General features: G+C 43.8%; 2 protein-coding genes across 2 annotated transcripts in view; both read right to left on the minus strand.

Moving 5' to 3' along the window:
* LOC122185376 (transmembrane 4 L6 family member 18-like) overlaps window positions 1–1,222 on the minus strand; it is a 44,467-nt gene extending 43,245 nt beyond the window's left edge. Inside the window, exon 1 of the mRNA XM_042881111.1 lies at window positions 1,023–1,222. Coding sequence (XP_042737045.1) covers window positions 1,023–1,142 — 120 coding nt within the window. The 5' untranslated portion in view covers window positions 1,143–1,222. The remainder of the gene's footprint in view (window positions 1–1,022) is intronic.
* A 1,438-nt stretch (window positions 1,223–2,660) lies between these two features.
* WWTR1 (WW domain containing transcription regulator 1) overlaps window positions 2,661–14,881 on the minus strand; it is a 45,564-nt gene continuing 33,343 nt past the window's right edge. The window contains exons 3-6 of the mRNA XM_042881176.1: window positions 12,333–12,532; window positions 7,084–7,217; window positions 6,466–6,578; window positions 2,661–6,247 (exon numbers count right to left, since the gene is read on the minus strand). Coding sequence (XP_042737110.1) covers window positions 6,063–6,247; window positions 6,466–6,578; window positions 7,084–7,217; window positions 12,333–12,532 — 632 coding nt within the window. The 3' untranslated portion in view covers window positions 2,661–6,062. The remainder of the gene's footprint in view (window positions 6,248–6,465; window positions 6,579–7,083; window positions 7,218–12,332; window positions 12,533–14,881) is intronic.

A 14,881-nucleotide genomic window follows, 5' to 3' on the forward strand; every position in this document is an offset into this window, starting at 1 on the left:
GTTTCCTAACAACAGCTGGTAAGTCAGTATTGAGATAAGGCACACACATCTTATTTTGTGATACAGCCCTGGGGCGTACTAAACAATTCCAAAGGATTTCCACTGATGTGTCAGCAGCACTGCTCCTAAGCCCCCTAAACGTTAGCATTTGAGGCAAGACAGAAACCAAAACTAAAGACGACTGCAGGTAAAGCAGAGCTCAGCAGTCCTGACCACCTTAGACAGCATGCTTAGTTCCAGCTGAACATGAGACTCTTTGCAAAGAAATTCAGGGAGCTTACAGGAAAACATCGGGATTGTTCGTAACATCTCAACGTGAACGCGTTGTTTAAAACTTCATTACGTGCTCAGTGACTGCTGACCAGAATGCCACGAGCACAGCCGCCCTGACACTGGGAGGCACTTCTTCAGCTGGGAGTTTACATAAAAAGAAACACAAAGGTTATTTAACGACTCAGATCACAACGTGCTGACTGCGTGTGCGTGCTTTGAGACCGCGTTTAGACGCAGGTCGGACAACACCGGAGCGCTGCAGAACACTGTGGCCGCAGCAGCAGGACACGGCAGCCCTGCGGCAGCACCACCTGGCCAGGATCGGCGCCTCAGTGCAGCGCTGCGGAAAGTCTGCTTCTACATCTGGGAAACAACACACGTAAGGTTGAAGCCATTTGCGCTTATTTTAAAGCGTTCGCATCAGCAGAGTGCGAAGGACGATCTCTAACATGGTTTTAATCGGGAGTGTTCACCACACGCCCTCAGTCCCACCGGACGACAGACCGACGGACCACGACGAGGCGACGGCGGCGGAATCCGCGCCAGGGGCTGCGGCGCGGAGACCCCGCAGAGCGGAGCGGATCGGAACTCCGGCGGTGGGGACGCAGCGCCGCTCGGGCCCCGCGCGGCCGCACACGAGGGAAACGCGGGGAACGCCAGAAGCAACGGAAGCAGCGGAGCGCCCTCCCACCGCGGCCGCGCCCCTCCCTCCGTCCCCCGCCTGCGCTCGTCTCACAGCCGCCTCCTACCTGCCGCCTCCGGGCCGCCCCGTTCCTGAGGAGGGTGGGGGCCGCGTGCTTTGCGCCGCGCGGAGCGTCCTGTGGGTCTCTCAGCCGCGAACGGCTCCTCGAGCCTTCCTCCCGCCTCATTTATCCTCTTCCTCCCTTCTCCTTTGGCAGCGCGAGCTGCGGAGGCAGCAGCCGCGGGTTCCGGAGCGCTTCCCCCCCGATCTCCGCGGGGAGCTCGGAGCTCTGGGGCGTCCCGGCGCTCGGGATGGGGCAGCGCACGCCGCGCAGCTGCCAAGTCGGCGTTTGTGTGGGCGCGCGGCGCCGCTCGGGCGCGCGGTTGCGCGGCGGAATCCCTGCGCCTCTCTGCGGTTTGCGGAAGTAGAGAAGGCAGTCTCGGTTTTTGCGGACTATTGCGTTCATTTTTAATGATCGCATTTCAAAGAGTTAAAAGATACCTGGGGGAGGAAGGGACGCGTCGCTCACAGCGAATTGGTGACGGTGGAAACTGAAAGCTTGGACGAACAGTAGAAAAAAAGCACGAGGAAGATTTGGGCTGAGGCGATGCGCTGATAACGGCGGTTTGGGAGCAACCACCCCGCACATCCCCGCAACGTCGCGTGCGTGAGCGGGCGCGAGCCGCAACGCCGCGCGGCCCGAACGGCCCTTCTGAGCCCGGCAGGGGAAACGGGGGGCCCGACGGAGGCACCGCTGCTTTACGGCGTTGGCCGAGAAGGGCGGACTGCCGGCACGCTTCCTGCTGAGCCGCGCGGCTCCTCGGCGCGCCGCAGTGCCACAAGTTCTTTTCAAATCGGTTTCAGCCGTCCGCCAGCAGCGCCGCGCCGCGCAGAGCCCGCAGAGCGCCGCGTGCCGACGTGCGGCGGAACCGACCCGGCAGCGCGGAACGGAGCGACCGCCGAAGGCCAAAGGGCCGTGGTTGCCGTCCCCGTGAACGCGCTTCTCCATACGGGGTCATAACGCGGCAGCGCTGCCCGGTGTTACGGTACATTTGCACGCCTCTCCACGCGCGTGACTGCAGCTCATTGCTAAGCGTAAGGAGAAATGCGATGCCACGCCGCTCGCTACAGCGGCATTCACGGAGTCTCTGTGCTAACACAAAGCTCTGCTATGTTTGCAGCGTAAACTTTACACCGTTCACCTCTTGGCAGATCGCTGCAGCAGTCGCGCTCCCCCCGTGCCGTTACTGCACAGCAGCCGCCGATCCACGGGGAATGTCTTGCACTCGTGGCGTCAGAGTTTCTGCAACAGCCTTTTAAGATTGGAAAAGCCAAGTGCAGTTGATTGGTTTTCATTTCCCACATTTCTGAACATTCAACATCTGCACACGAGTTTAGAACGTCTTCAGAATTATTCTCCATGTGCTACGACAGCAAAGACAAACCCGGGACGTTTGGGTTTCTTGCGTCGTTGGTGCAGAATGTGAGAAACTCCTTGGTCCGCATCAGACTGAGAACAACGGACCGCCTCGGTGCTCAGAGCAGAGCACGCAGTGCTGCCGCTGCTGATCAGGAGCAGCTGTGAGCCGCGCTGTAACGGCTTGCGCCGCTGAGTGACCGAGCAGCAAAGCGGCCCTGGGAGCACTGGAAGCGTTAGAAGCGAAACTGTAATGATCGCTGATGCCCAAAACAACTCATAATGAACTGAGGTGTAAACGTAAAATGCTTTTATTTTGCATGGAGCCAATCGCTGAATTAAAAGTGCATGCCTTTTCCACAGAACAGACTTTTACCTTTATTCCAAGCATGGGTCGCTGGGAAGCACAGAGCAAAACCCTCCAAAGGGGGAAAAAAATAAATAAACAAAAGAACAACAAATATGCATCCAAAACGTTCCACTTAATGTATGTGTTTTTTCATGTACGAGATCAGAGAAAAACATCTTAAAAAGCACAGAATCAAAGCCTTGATATAACAGGCTGATCTGTGTGCTTCTGATACACATGGTTTGCTGCAACATACTCTAAATCAAAACCAAATGCTCACGTCATATAAGTAATATATAGAAGTAAATAAAAAAGTTAAAGTGTTAGCACGTACAGGGATGCTGTATAATAGAAAACAAGTTTACCTGAACATCCCTATTTTTCTGCTTAAAACAGACATTTTAATCCTCTCTTTCCACTCCAAAACATTCATTTTCAAACAGGCAAACCCGCCCCCCTCCCCCCTGCCCATGATGTCCTGGCAGTAATCCCATGGCACAAGCTGTAATTTCCATTACTAGGAAGAAAAGCTGACAATGTAAACCATCACTTCTACCTTAACTATGATTTGATTCACAACTGAGTAAAGATCTGACCTAAGATTTTGGTCATGGCTTTACGCTGACAGCAGTGTTTCAGGTAATAGCACCTCTCTGTTCCAACTGTGATTTTACCAATAGGAAGTAATATGGAAACGTAGTTTCAGATTTTTTGCCTTTTTAACTCCTTTGAACCTTGACACACAACCACCCGAAACACAGCTGACAGAGCAAGCTGCTCTTAAGCTAATTCTGCATAACATCAGACTGCACCAGAAAATGGTATCAGTTCTCATTGCAAGAGCTGCCACCTCCAGCTGATGAAAACCAGTGCAGCCAAACAGCACCGGCTGCCTACTCTGCATCAGCCGAACACTGGACCTGCTTGGAATGTGATGCACTACGACCCAAACTGACGCCGGTACCGGCAGATGGACAAACTGTATTTTCTAAACGTGACCGAACGATGTGCCACAGCAAGGGAATCCCATGAGAACACAGCTCTGCAGCCACCGCCACTTCCTCCAGCACTGCAGTCTGTCAGGCCATAATGCAGCACTGGAAAGTGGCCTACAAGTCAGCACTACAGTCAGGTGCCAAAAATCTCCCGTTTCTTTACCATGCCATCAGGTGTGTCACTACAGAACGAAGCCTGAGGACATCCATCTGTCGTTGAGGCTGACACCCTGAAGAGATCCTTAAAAGAGATTATTCATAATTACAGTAACGCTGCTTGGCCCTGCCCGGTCCCTTGTTTGTTGAAAAGGAGTTTCTCTTACCTGGACATGCAAGCTAACATTAAAAACAAAGCAAAACCAAAAAGAAACAAATAAACAGAAAATATCTCTCCCCTCCCTCCCCAAAAATAAAAGAAACGTAGTGACAATTCAGTAATTACACTCTGTGCAGACACAATTCTGCTGTCACATCTCGCTTTATATTAAAAAGAGAAAGTACAAAAAGAGCTGCTTTTCCCTCTGTAGTACAACTTCATGACTGTAGGTCTTTGCCTTCCCTCTCCTGTTCCAACTTTTGGTGTGTGCATTTCAGTTTCCACCTTTCATACACTGCACACCAGCTGCGTGTCATTCACAGGGCAGTTTACTGCATCAGTTCTTCCACCACGCCTTCTGCTGAACACCAGTGACTCACCTTCTGTACATCCCAGTCTGCAGTGACCCTTCCCACTAAGGATCAAATTTTGTCACATAATCATTTGACTTCCAAACCTTCTCATGTTCCCGTAACTTAATCTCTGACCTTTACACCTACATTCATGCAACCAGATGGAAAAAGTCTCAGTGATCAATATTACAGCGCATTGGTAAGATCTTTATCATTAAACTGAACAACAGCCACTTACACTGAGTGCCATACCTCCTCCTCTCTCTGCATAGCCTGGATTAAGCTCAGAGAAAAGTTTTAGTGCCTTTCATAAAAATACATATTTTTCAATATTAAAGGCATAAATTCATAGATCATAAATAATATAATTTCAAACTATTTAAGAATTTTAGGACTTCATTTGCATTTTGGGGGAGTGTATGCTTAACATCCTTGATGCCTATTCAGTCCCAAACCTCTGAAAAAGAAGCATTTGTAGGGAATACAATATGTAGGAGTGCAAAAACATTATGCTGTGTGTTCTGTACACTGATTACAGTAAGTGACAGACTTAAGAATGGTGCAGCCTTACCAGACCAGTAACAACACTGCTTAGTTTTGCACTGATAAAGATAACATCTTTTTTTCATGTATAGAACTACATGTACAGTTTGACATTGTCAGTTAAAAACATTACTAAAAACAGTACTACAAGCATTTTTTTCACACTACATATGATATTACCAGGTTGTGACACGTTTTTCTGTCCTGACCTCAACAGCACATTTTTGCATTTAATTGCCACGTATTAGTATATAGGAAAAAATGTTTGTTCATGTGTTAAATTACAAAATTGTAATGCTTAATATAATAAACATCAAAATCTAAGATCTACTAAAAAATTGCTGGTTTGTAGTACATTGTTTTATTTTAAAAGGCAGCAGTTAGTACCAGTTGGATTGTTTTACAACACTGTAGCAGTGTGAAACTTGCTAAACAATACTGGTACTTTCAAAAATTAAGCATAGTTATTATCTGGAAACTATACAGTAATATATTGGGGAAAAAAAAAAAAAGAAAAAGGAAATGGCAATAGTACTCCTTGTGCCTTTACAGATATATGAAAATTATCATGGCTGATATGGATCAGTTTTAATCTATATTCCATACAGTACAGTTTTCCTAATAATAATTAAAAATAAGATTTTTAAAGCTTAAGTAAGTTGATAACAAAACCTCTGATACCACTGTCATAAACGCAGCAATAAATCTGCTTGCATGGTCTGATGCTGTGCAGCTTCTGTGAACCAAGTGACCTAGGAGTTAGCCTCTGTGATTCATTAAGGGTTTGTGACGTTAATCAATACCTAGAAGATCATCACAAGCATGCACAAACATCATTCAGTTTCTATCCTAGAATGAAACATTTCTGCCTGATCTGGAAAGGAAAATGCGTAGTGTATATTTTCTGAAAGAGGAAGAAATATATATTTATACATGTATATTTCTATATGCATTTTATATTTAAGTTAGTGTCAGTCAAATCCAGGCAGAGATTAAACCAACCATAAAGATGACATACCAAAAGTCACTGAGGCAGTGACCTCTCAGAATTTTCAGATATTTTGCCTCTATCTAAAGAGGAAAAATAAATGCTGAATTGCATTTCACACTGAATCAGCATTAGAGAATGGGTGATTAGAGCCATGTAAGGAAGGGCTCATTTTTGCTGAGTACTGATTCCACATCATTGAGAATAGGGATTAAGTCTTCTGACTCCAAAGTCCCAAGATCAACGTTTGTTCCTGGAAGACAGTCGAGGAAATCAGGGAAACGCGCTTGTTGTGCATTTATGTTCATTGCTGTCTGTGCTACCGTCTCCCCTAGAAAAATTAAAGAAGAATATTTGAAATCCCAAACCTTATGGGTAATCTAGAACAACACAACTGATACAAAAATTAGCTCCCCCATTTCCTGTAAGCACTTCTATCCTCTACAATGTCACCTAAAAAACCCCCCACTATGCAATTATAAAACAGCACTAGATAGAACAAGATGCCATTAATACAATTATACTTTAAGCTAACTCAGGGCATTCTACCTGTATCCATCTCATCTACGTTGCTGAGGAAATCTTCAGGTGTCGTTGGTATACTGTAGCATCCTAATCCCAAGCCACTGTCTGTACTCTGTTCCCTGGAATGGTATGGCCCACTGTAAATTGAAACATGAAAAAGGCTCAGTAATGGTGTTCTGTTAGACATTGTCCCTGATCGTATCGTTTGAAAAGACAGTGCAAGAGGTTAGATATTAAATACTGAGTCATTAAGCCTCACCTTCTTTTGCTGGCTTCCAGTGCATGATTGCAAATTCAAAGTGACTGAAGTGAGGTCACGTTAATTTTGAAATATACACATGTACATACACCTCTCTAAACAAAAACAGCTGTGATAACCTAAAAGAAGTCAATTTATTTATACTTGCATTATGCACTTAGAGTATTCCACATGCACATACATACAGTACACTTTAAACCACCTGCTACCATTTGCTTGATTTTTCTGCAGTTCCTTCAGGAAGTGTAAACTGAAAGATTTCAGGTCATCCCCTATACTGTACCCCTCTTCAGAGTATGTACAAAAGCAGATGGTTTAGGAAACTACTTTAAAGAGATGGCTTTAAAAGTGTGAATTGTCTAATGAAGAGAACATGAACTTGCCTGTTCAAGAAAGGGTCAGATCCATTGTTTGTAATAGATCTCATATCTTGGGTCATGGCAGCTGTGCTCATGGCTGTCTGAACTGCAGTCATGTTTTCAGAGTCCATGGGAAGCTGCCTGCACAATGCAGCTTCCTGAGAAGGCAAAGAAATATAAGGGAAGGAGAGTTATTCCAACAGTTCAGCACCACTGCAGTCTCATAACAAGAAAACATGTTATATCTGTCCACATTTTTATTCAGGAAAGTAATTCTAAACCATAAAAGTGATGATTATTTGTTTACACTGGTGTGAAGAAAACTGTGATGTTGTAGACAGCAACTGTCCTTCACACCCACCTGTGCTGCAGAATCTACTGGAGGCCTCCCACAGTGAGAGAGGCTTCCAAGGAAGGTGGTTGATGCTGAAAGCCTATCAGCATTCAAGAGGTATCTGGCTAACACCCACAGTAATAGGCTTTAACTTTTGGTCAGCCCTGAAGAGGTCAGGTATGTACACCTGATGGTCTTTGTATATTCCAACAGAACTATTCTACTCTGCTCTACTCTACTCTACTTTGTAATCTAGTTGCTACTACTGCAATCTAACGTGCAATCTTTAAAATTTCTGGTTTGAAATCTGGGAAGGGGAGCCGGCACCCCTTCGGTGCCATGAACCTCCACAGACACCAACGGTGGCCCAGATCAGCATCTTGGTGGAGCTGCTGGAGAACCTGGCACAGCAGACTCCTGTGGCAAATGCTGCTGTGTCATCAGTAGATTCATTCACAGAGTTCATCCAGAAAATGTTGGGTAACTTCTGTAATTTTGCATCCTCATTTTGCTAGACACCAAAGCAGAAGAATCTAACTTGCCATCCAAAAGCATTTAACAAGTTAGAAAGACCAGGGAAGAATTTGATCCAATAATTTTTATAATGAATTCTTTGCTTAATAATAAGTGCCTTCTTGATCTGTGTCTTGCATACTGTCTTAAAGATTACAAATGAGACTGAAGAAACTTGTTTCAACTCTTCGTGATGGTTAAATCTCATTTTATCTGCGTGAGACAACCATGACATCTAGTGGTACAGAGCTCTAATACAAATACTGTTTTGCTCCACACAGATGTCCCAAATGAACATCCTTGCACCTTAAAAATAATAAAGCTGTATCAGTAAACCTAGCTGACTCAGCCTAATTATTATTACGGATTTTTGGGAAGTAAGAAAAGGAAATACTTCATTCAGTAGAAAACCATTTTCCACTGAATCTGTAACTCCTACAGTAAAAAAAGACGAACAATTTTTGAGCTTAGAGTGGGATGTTCTACTATGTTTGCAATTGATTCGGTTAGTGAGGAGGATTAATTTGGTCTCTTCATGAATAATGCAACCACGATTCATTGGAAACCAACAAATATTGGTGCCCATTATCATAACGCTTCATTTATAATCAAATTATCAGTATAGTCACTGATTAATAATTACATTAGATCATGCAATTATTTAGTAAATGCTAAGAATAAAAAGAGTGAAGATTTTTAATAGCTTATGTATGGTAGCTTATGTATATCAGTTTGTTTCTCAAATGACAATACCTTTGGTGATATTTTATATATAATTAAAGTGGCTGGAGTCTGTGAAAAAGTAACATCTGAGAAAATGGGCAGACCTGCTTTTTTTAACTGTCTATATAGAAGATATTTGAAGATACTGAAAATATTTTTTAACATATAGCAAGTAAATAGCAAAAGCAACAATATAAGCAAGGCTAATACTAGCAAGACAGAGAGAAAGAAAAAGACAGACAGAAAGAAGAAACTACAAGAGGTAAAGGAAGTGAAACAGTCAAAATGAAGCAGATTAGATTTAACTAAGATTTATTTTGCTGAAGACCAATCCAGAAACAAAGTTCATGTTTCTGATAGTCGGGCAGTGCGAATTCACATCTCACAGGACACAGTTGCCTCTAATAAAGGTAATATCAGAACAAAGGGAAGAAGAAAAAAAAAGTCTTTCCCCTTGGTTTGTCAACATGTAGAATGCTGCTTACTACTTTTCTGCCACCTCTGAAAATCAAATGCCATTTCTAAAAAATAAAATAACAAGGAAGACCTAGATGCAAGTATCTGTCTCTTTCAGAATACTGTAACTATATCTTAATTAAAAGAGGGAAGATTTAGTCTGGACATAAGGAAAAAGTTCTTTATGCTAAGAGGAGTGAAGCACTGCCACAGGTTGCCCAGAGGAAAGCAACACAACCAACAAAACAGCAAAGTACAGTAGGGATTTCTGAAGCATCAGCTCCTGACAAAATGCACTTGCACGTACAATCCAGGTACACTGCAAAATGTACCTCCAGTGGCACTAAGAATGGCAATATTGCAGTTGCAGCTGTGACAATGTACTCTTAGCCATTCTTATCACCTCCTAGCTCCCAAATGCAGGAGTGCCTCCTGTTGGTCAGCAGAGACCATCCTTGGCACTTAGTTCACAAAGGACCAAGTGCTAGGGCACTAAAGCATAGGTTTAAAAACCTCAATGTGATTTTCAAAATAAATAACAACAACAAAAACAAGCAAACCCCACCCCTCAGTGTACTGACAACATTAAGGCATGTCAGAGGGCTCTGACAATGATGATTTGCAAAATCTTTAAAAGCTTCAAAGGATTGCAGTATATTGAATTATTCAGTGTCTCTGAACACAGCTCGGATGTAAGCTCCTTTTAAGCTGTGTGCCAACTAAGTCTATAAATTCATTGTCACATTTCCTGGAATCCTTCCTGGCAGAACTGAACTGAGCTCCATGATCAGTAGCCAGACAGTCATTTCAAGCTGGGGCATGATGGTGTCTGAAGGGAGTTTACATTGCTAGCCACTTCAGCTCCTTTTCTGCCAGCCCTCATTCTCAGGGCAGACGGTGCAATAGCTAGACATTTCCTGTGCCACCAATGGGTCCGACCGCACCAACCGGTGCAGTGGAAAGAATGCAGCAGGACATTTTCCTGTTCAGGATGTAGCATGTCAGTAAGCAGCAACTCTTCAAGAACAAAACACTGACAAATCCTCATCTGCATCCCCACGTATCATTCCCTCTACAGCTGTTTTTGAGCCCCTGTACCCTTCCACACCCACACTTATGGAAGAGGATCAGAGATCAGAAGGCAACATCTGACCTTTCTGTGACTCCCTGTCCAAACAAGGCAGAAGATGCAGAGAAGGGTGCTAGGATGTCTTTCCAGTATGGCTTAACTGAGACAGGGGAGGTTTAGGTTGGATATTAGGAGGAAGTTTTTCACCCAGAGGGTGGTGAGACACTGGAACAGGTTGCCCAAGGAGGCTGTGGATGCCCCATCCCTGCAGGCATTCAAGGCCAGGCTGGATGTGGCTCTGGGCAGCCTGGTCTGCTGGTTGGTGACCCTGCACACAGCAGGGGGTTGAAACTAGATGATCATTGGGGTCCTTTTCAATCCAGGCCATTCTATGATTCTATGACCCTTTCAAGATTTCTAACTGACACTGCTCTAATGACTTCTACTTCCAGGAAGCCTCCTGAGCAGTAAGCACATTCTCCCTTTTCCAGCTAGAAAGCTGGGGAAAAAAAAAAAAAAAAAAATATCAGTGAGAAAGACAGCTTTTTTTGGAACGAAAAAACTGAGTAAGAAAACAATTAAATGGGAGCTGAGCCATTCTAGTGTTCTGAAATGCACAGCACTTCCTGCAAGGACTCAATCTGCTGCGCTGGTGGTATTACCAACCAACGTGATAAACAAATTCCCTGAGCAGAGTGCCTCCAGCACTGCATGCTCCTCCAGGCTGGGAGTGCTGCTCCACCCGAGCAGCTGCAGCCAGGAATGGCTGCGGGGAAGCCAGCAGCTGCTGCCTGGTGGAAAGTGGGTTTGTGATCTGCAAAAAGAATTCCTCCAGTCTTGTTCAAGTTCTCTGCACCTCCTTGCAGCCACCTAGCAGCAGCGTGCACATTTTACTCAGTTTTTCCCTTAGGTTATACTTAAAAAGCAAAAGCAACAGCAAAGGATCTGACCCCAGAGGGATTTGCCACGTCCTTCTGAGCTCCTGCTCAGGCTGATGGCAGGAAAGGCACAGAATTCTGCTGAAAAGGATAGATTTTACATCTTGCTATCTGTAAGTGGTGAGTATGTCATTAAAAGCTAAATCAGTTCTGAAAATTTTAGTAGTATGAAGTGATACTGTCCTGCTTTACATAACGCGTAGCTCAAAGAAAAACCGTAAGCACAGTAAAGTTGAAGTCTTGAATAAGCACCACACGCTGCACTGCTGAGCATGTATCAGTTTCAACAAAAAACACACGGTAAGCAGGCAGGGATACCAGCCCTTGTGTCAATGGCTCGACTGTTTTGATGCTTAATTTGCTGTTGTCCTGAGCAAGAACAGGGCCAAAGAAAGTAAAAGTAAAGGAACATGTTATTAGCATGATAACAATATGATGAAACTCACACCAGATGTGCCCACTTTCTTCCATTTCTATTATGTTCTCTACTATGTCCTCAGTTCCGGACAATAAAGGCAAAGGTATATACAAGGCTTAAGATTACCAATCAAGCGAGAGAACAGCACACTGAACACAGTCATTCTACATGCACAGACGATGTAGCACAATGTAATTCCCACAAATTACGGGTAGTGGAAATTGAGCATGGAAACAAGACAGCATCTGCACAGTTTTCACACTCAAACTTGAACCATAAAAGTCAAATTCATGATGTGAGTCAGTAAAAAATGTCAGAGACATTAGCAGACTTGTATCTGCCTTTCACCACTGTTCAGCAAGGGCATATTTGTAACTATGAGAATGTTCCCCTATAGCAAAGATGATGGGAATAATCACATGTAAAGACAGGTAAGTGTTACTTCAGGATTTCTAAAAGGACATCGTTTTAATGATTTGTTTGCTTTTTTTGTACAGCTGCAAGAATTGTAAATATTTTTTCTTAATTTTGTAAAACATCGTTTCTTTAAATTCTTGTATGCTTAGAGGAAGGAGGCAAAAGTGAAAAATGCAAATATGATGCAAATACATCATTATAAATTGTTTATACAAATATTCTCATTACAGTGAAAAAATGAAATGTTTTCTCTTTTCACAAAGACTCCATTTACATTCCCATCCTCATTTTTTGTTATCCTCACCTAAAGCAATAGTTAATCGTGACATAAAGCAGCAATGCTACCACTTGTACCTGGTAAAAGGAAAGTTCTTGAGCAAAACAGAAGTGTATCCTCAACGTTACCTGCCGCATTAGTTCCTCTTGGCGCATCCTAATTCGTTCCCTCTCCATTTGGATTCGCTGGAGCCTCAACTTCTGCTGCTGCTGCTGCTGCGCAGTCAGCGCACTGGGCACGTTCAGCAGGCCTGGCTGCGGAGTCTGGGAAGGACAGCTTTGCTGTGAGATGGATGAGCTGCCTGTTATTTGGTGCTGGTGATTCATAACTGTGGGAAAGAAAAGAAATCACGGCTGATTATGTATAATTGTACTTTAAGAGAAGAGAGAGCCCAGGACGTATGTTGCTCATCCACAGCGAATAAGGCATTATTTGAATTACTGTACTTCTAATGACTGAGATAACTAATCTACTTGACAAGACTGCTGCTAGTAATTGCTTAATAAATATCCTGTAATATTTTATAGGTGTGTAAAACTCGAATACTTATAATATAACAGGTATTCATGATTATCTATTGAGCAACCTGATCTAGTGGAAGGTATCCTTGCCCACGGCAGGGGGTTGGAACTAGCTGGTCTATAAGGTCCCTTCTAACTCAAATAATTCTATGATTCTATGATCCCAGCATCCCATTGATATGCAGCAAATGATATGCAAACTTTCTAATTGAAAACTCTACAAATGTGTGCCTGTGTTATGCAGTAGAGTAGCCAAGTGATTTCTTAACATTTTCTTTATTGTCAGATCTAAATTAATTATTGTAAAAATATTTGTTGGCACAGATAATGATGTCTGTTTGTGTTTTCCACCCCTATGACAGAGATGCACACTTTTGATGACATGGAGATGAGAGATCTTCCAGTGCTAGGTAAGAAGCAAACCTAGTAGGATGTTCTGCTCCTTGGCAGGCAGCAGCTTTCCTGTTCTGGTTTAGGTTGTGACACAATTAGTTTTCTTCACAATAGCTTGCGTGGTGCTGTATTTTGGATTGATGATGAAAACAGTGTTGATAGCACACTGATGTCTAGCTGCTGCTGAGCAGTGCTCACACAGTCAAGGTGTTTCCCCTTCTCACTCTGTCTCCCAGCGAGGGGCATGAGGGGCACGTAAGTCTAAGGGGGTAGCACAGGGGGACACAGGTGATCAAAGAGATATCCCATACCAGATGAGGATGTGCTCTGCAAGAAAGGCTGAGGTGAAAGAAGGAGGAAAGGAGGACATTCAGTGTGTTGGCATTTGTCTTCCCAAGTAACCATTACCTATGCTGAAATCCTGTTTTCCTGGAAACATCTGCCTGCTGATGTGAAGCAGTGAAGGAATTCTTCCTTTTGATTTGCTTGCATGCACAGTTTTGACATTAACTCCGCTTAACTTTTAAACAAAACCTATCAGTTCTCAGAAATGCAATATCCTTTGTGAACCACAGGGTGAATAGTTCTTCATTTCCTCCCCCACCTTCTCATTTCCAGCAAAAAACAAATAAGGTGCCTGAAATCAGTTTGAATGATAAGTGGTAGCCATATAGTGCTTTAAAAATTCATTGACATTTTTGCAAGTATTCTTTCACTGATGAGGTGATAGCATCATTAAGAAAGCTCTTTTTTAACAACAGCACCCTAGATAATAAAATACTTCTCAGAAGAGCTACATTATCTTTCTTGCCAAAGAACTAAGATTTGTTTCTTCCTTTTTATCTCTCACTCATTGCTCTTACCATATGAAAACTGAAATCTCAACACAGTTCTCTGCTCCTCAGAACTTGATCTTTATTCTGTGTTCACATCTGACATTGTAGAATATGGTTCAGCAAGCACTCTTGGTAGTGTGCACTGAGAATGAAATGAAGAAATGGCTTGATAATTTCAGAGTCTGAAAGCTCTCCAAGCTTTCTGCCAAATCATGTATTGTCTGTCACTCTGCAATTGGAACAAGGCAGGTACGCAGACATTGGGCCAGGATAAATTTCACCATGCTTCATTAGGCAGAAGTATTCATGTTCTTACATCGGATCTGAACTGAGTTTTTCATAGAATCATAGAATGAATCATAGAAATGGTTTGTGTTGGAAGGGATGTTCAAGATCATCTAGTTCCAACTCCCTGCTGTAGGCAGGGACACCGCTGACTAGACCGGGTTTCTCACAGCCTCATCCGGCCTGGCCTGGAATGATTCCACGGAGGGGGCATCCACAACCTCTGTGGGCAACCTGTTCCAGTGTCTCAGCACCCTCACAGTAAAGAATTTCTTCCTGGTATCTAGTCTAAAACTACTCTCTTGCAGTTTAAAGCCATTTCCTCCTGTCTCCTGTTGCTACCTGCCCTTATAAGAAATCCCTCTCCATCTTTCCTGTGGGCCCCCTTCAGGTCCTGGAAGGCTGCTATAACGTCCCCCCGGAACCTTCTCTTCTTCAGGCTGAAGAGCCTCAGCTCCCTCAGCCTGTCCTCAAAGGGGAGGTGCTCCAGCCCTTGGATCATCTTCGTGGCCCTCCTCTGGACCTACTCCAACATCTTTTCTTCTGGATGACCCGGTATCACATAAGTCCAAGCACTATGGGGTCATCTGAGAGTGCAGTCATGATATCTTAGCTTCAGTTGCAAATTCAGCTCAAGGAATA

The sequence above is a fragment of the Lagopus leucura genome, unplaced genomic scaffold (assembly GCF_019238085.1).
Source record: "Lagopus leucura isolate 7727_CA_CO unplaced genomic scaffold, USGS_WTPT01 Super-Scaffold_100029, whole genome shotgun sequence".
In the NCBI taxonomy this organism is placed as follows: domain Eukaryota; kingdom Metazoa; phylum Chordata; class Aves; order Galliformes; family Phasianidae; genus Lagopus; species Lagopus leucura.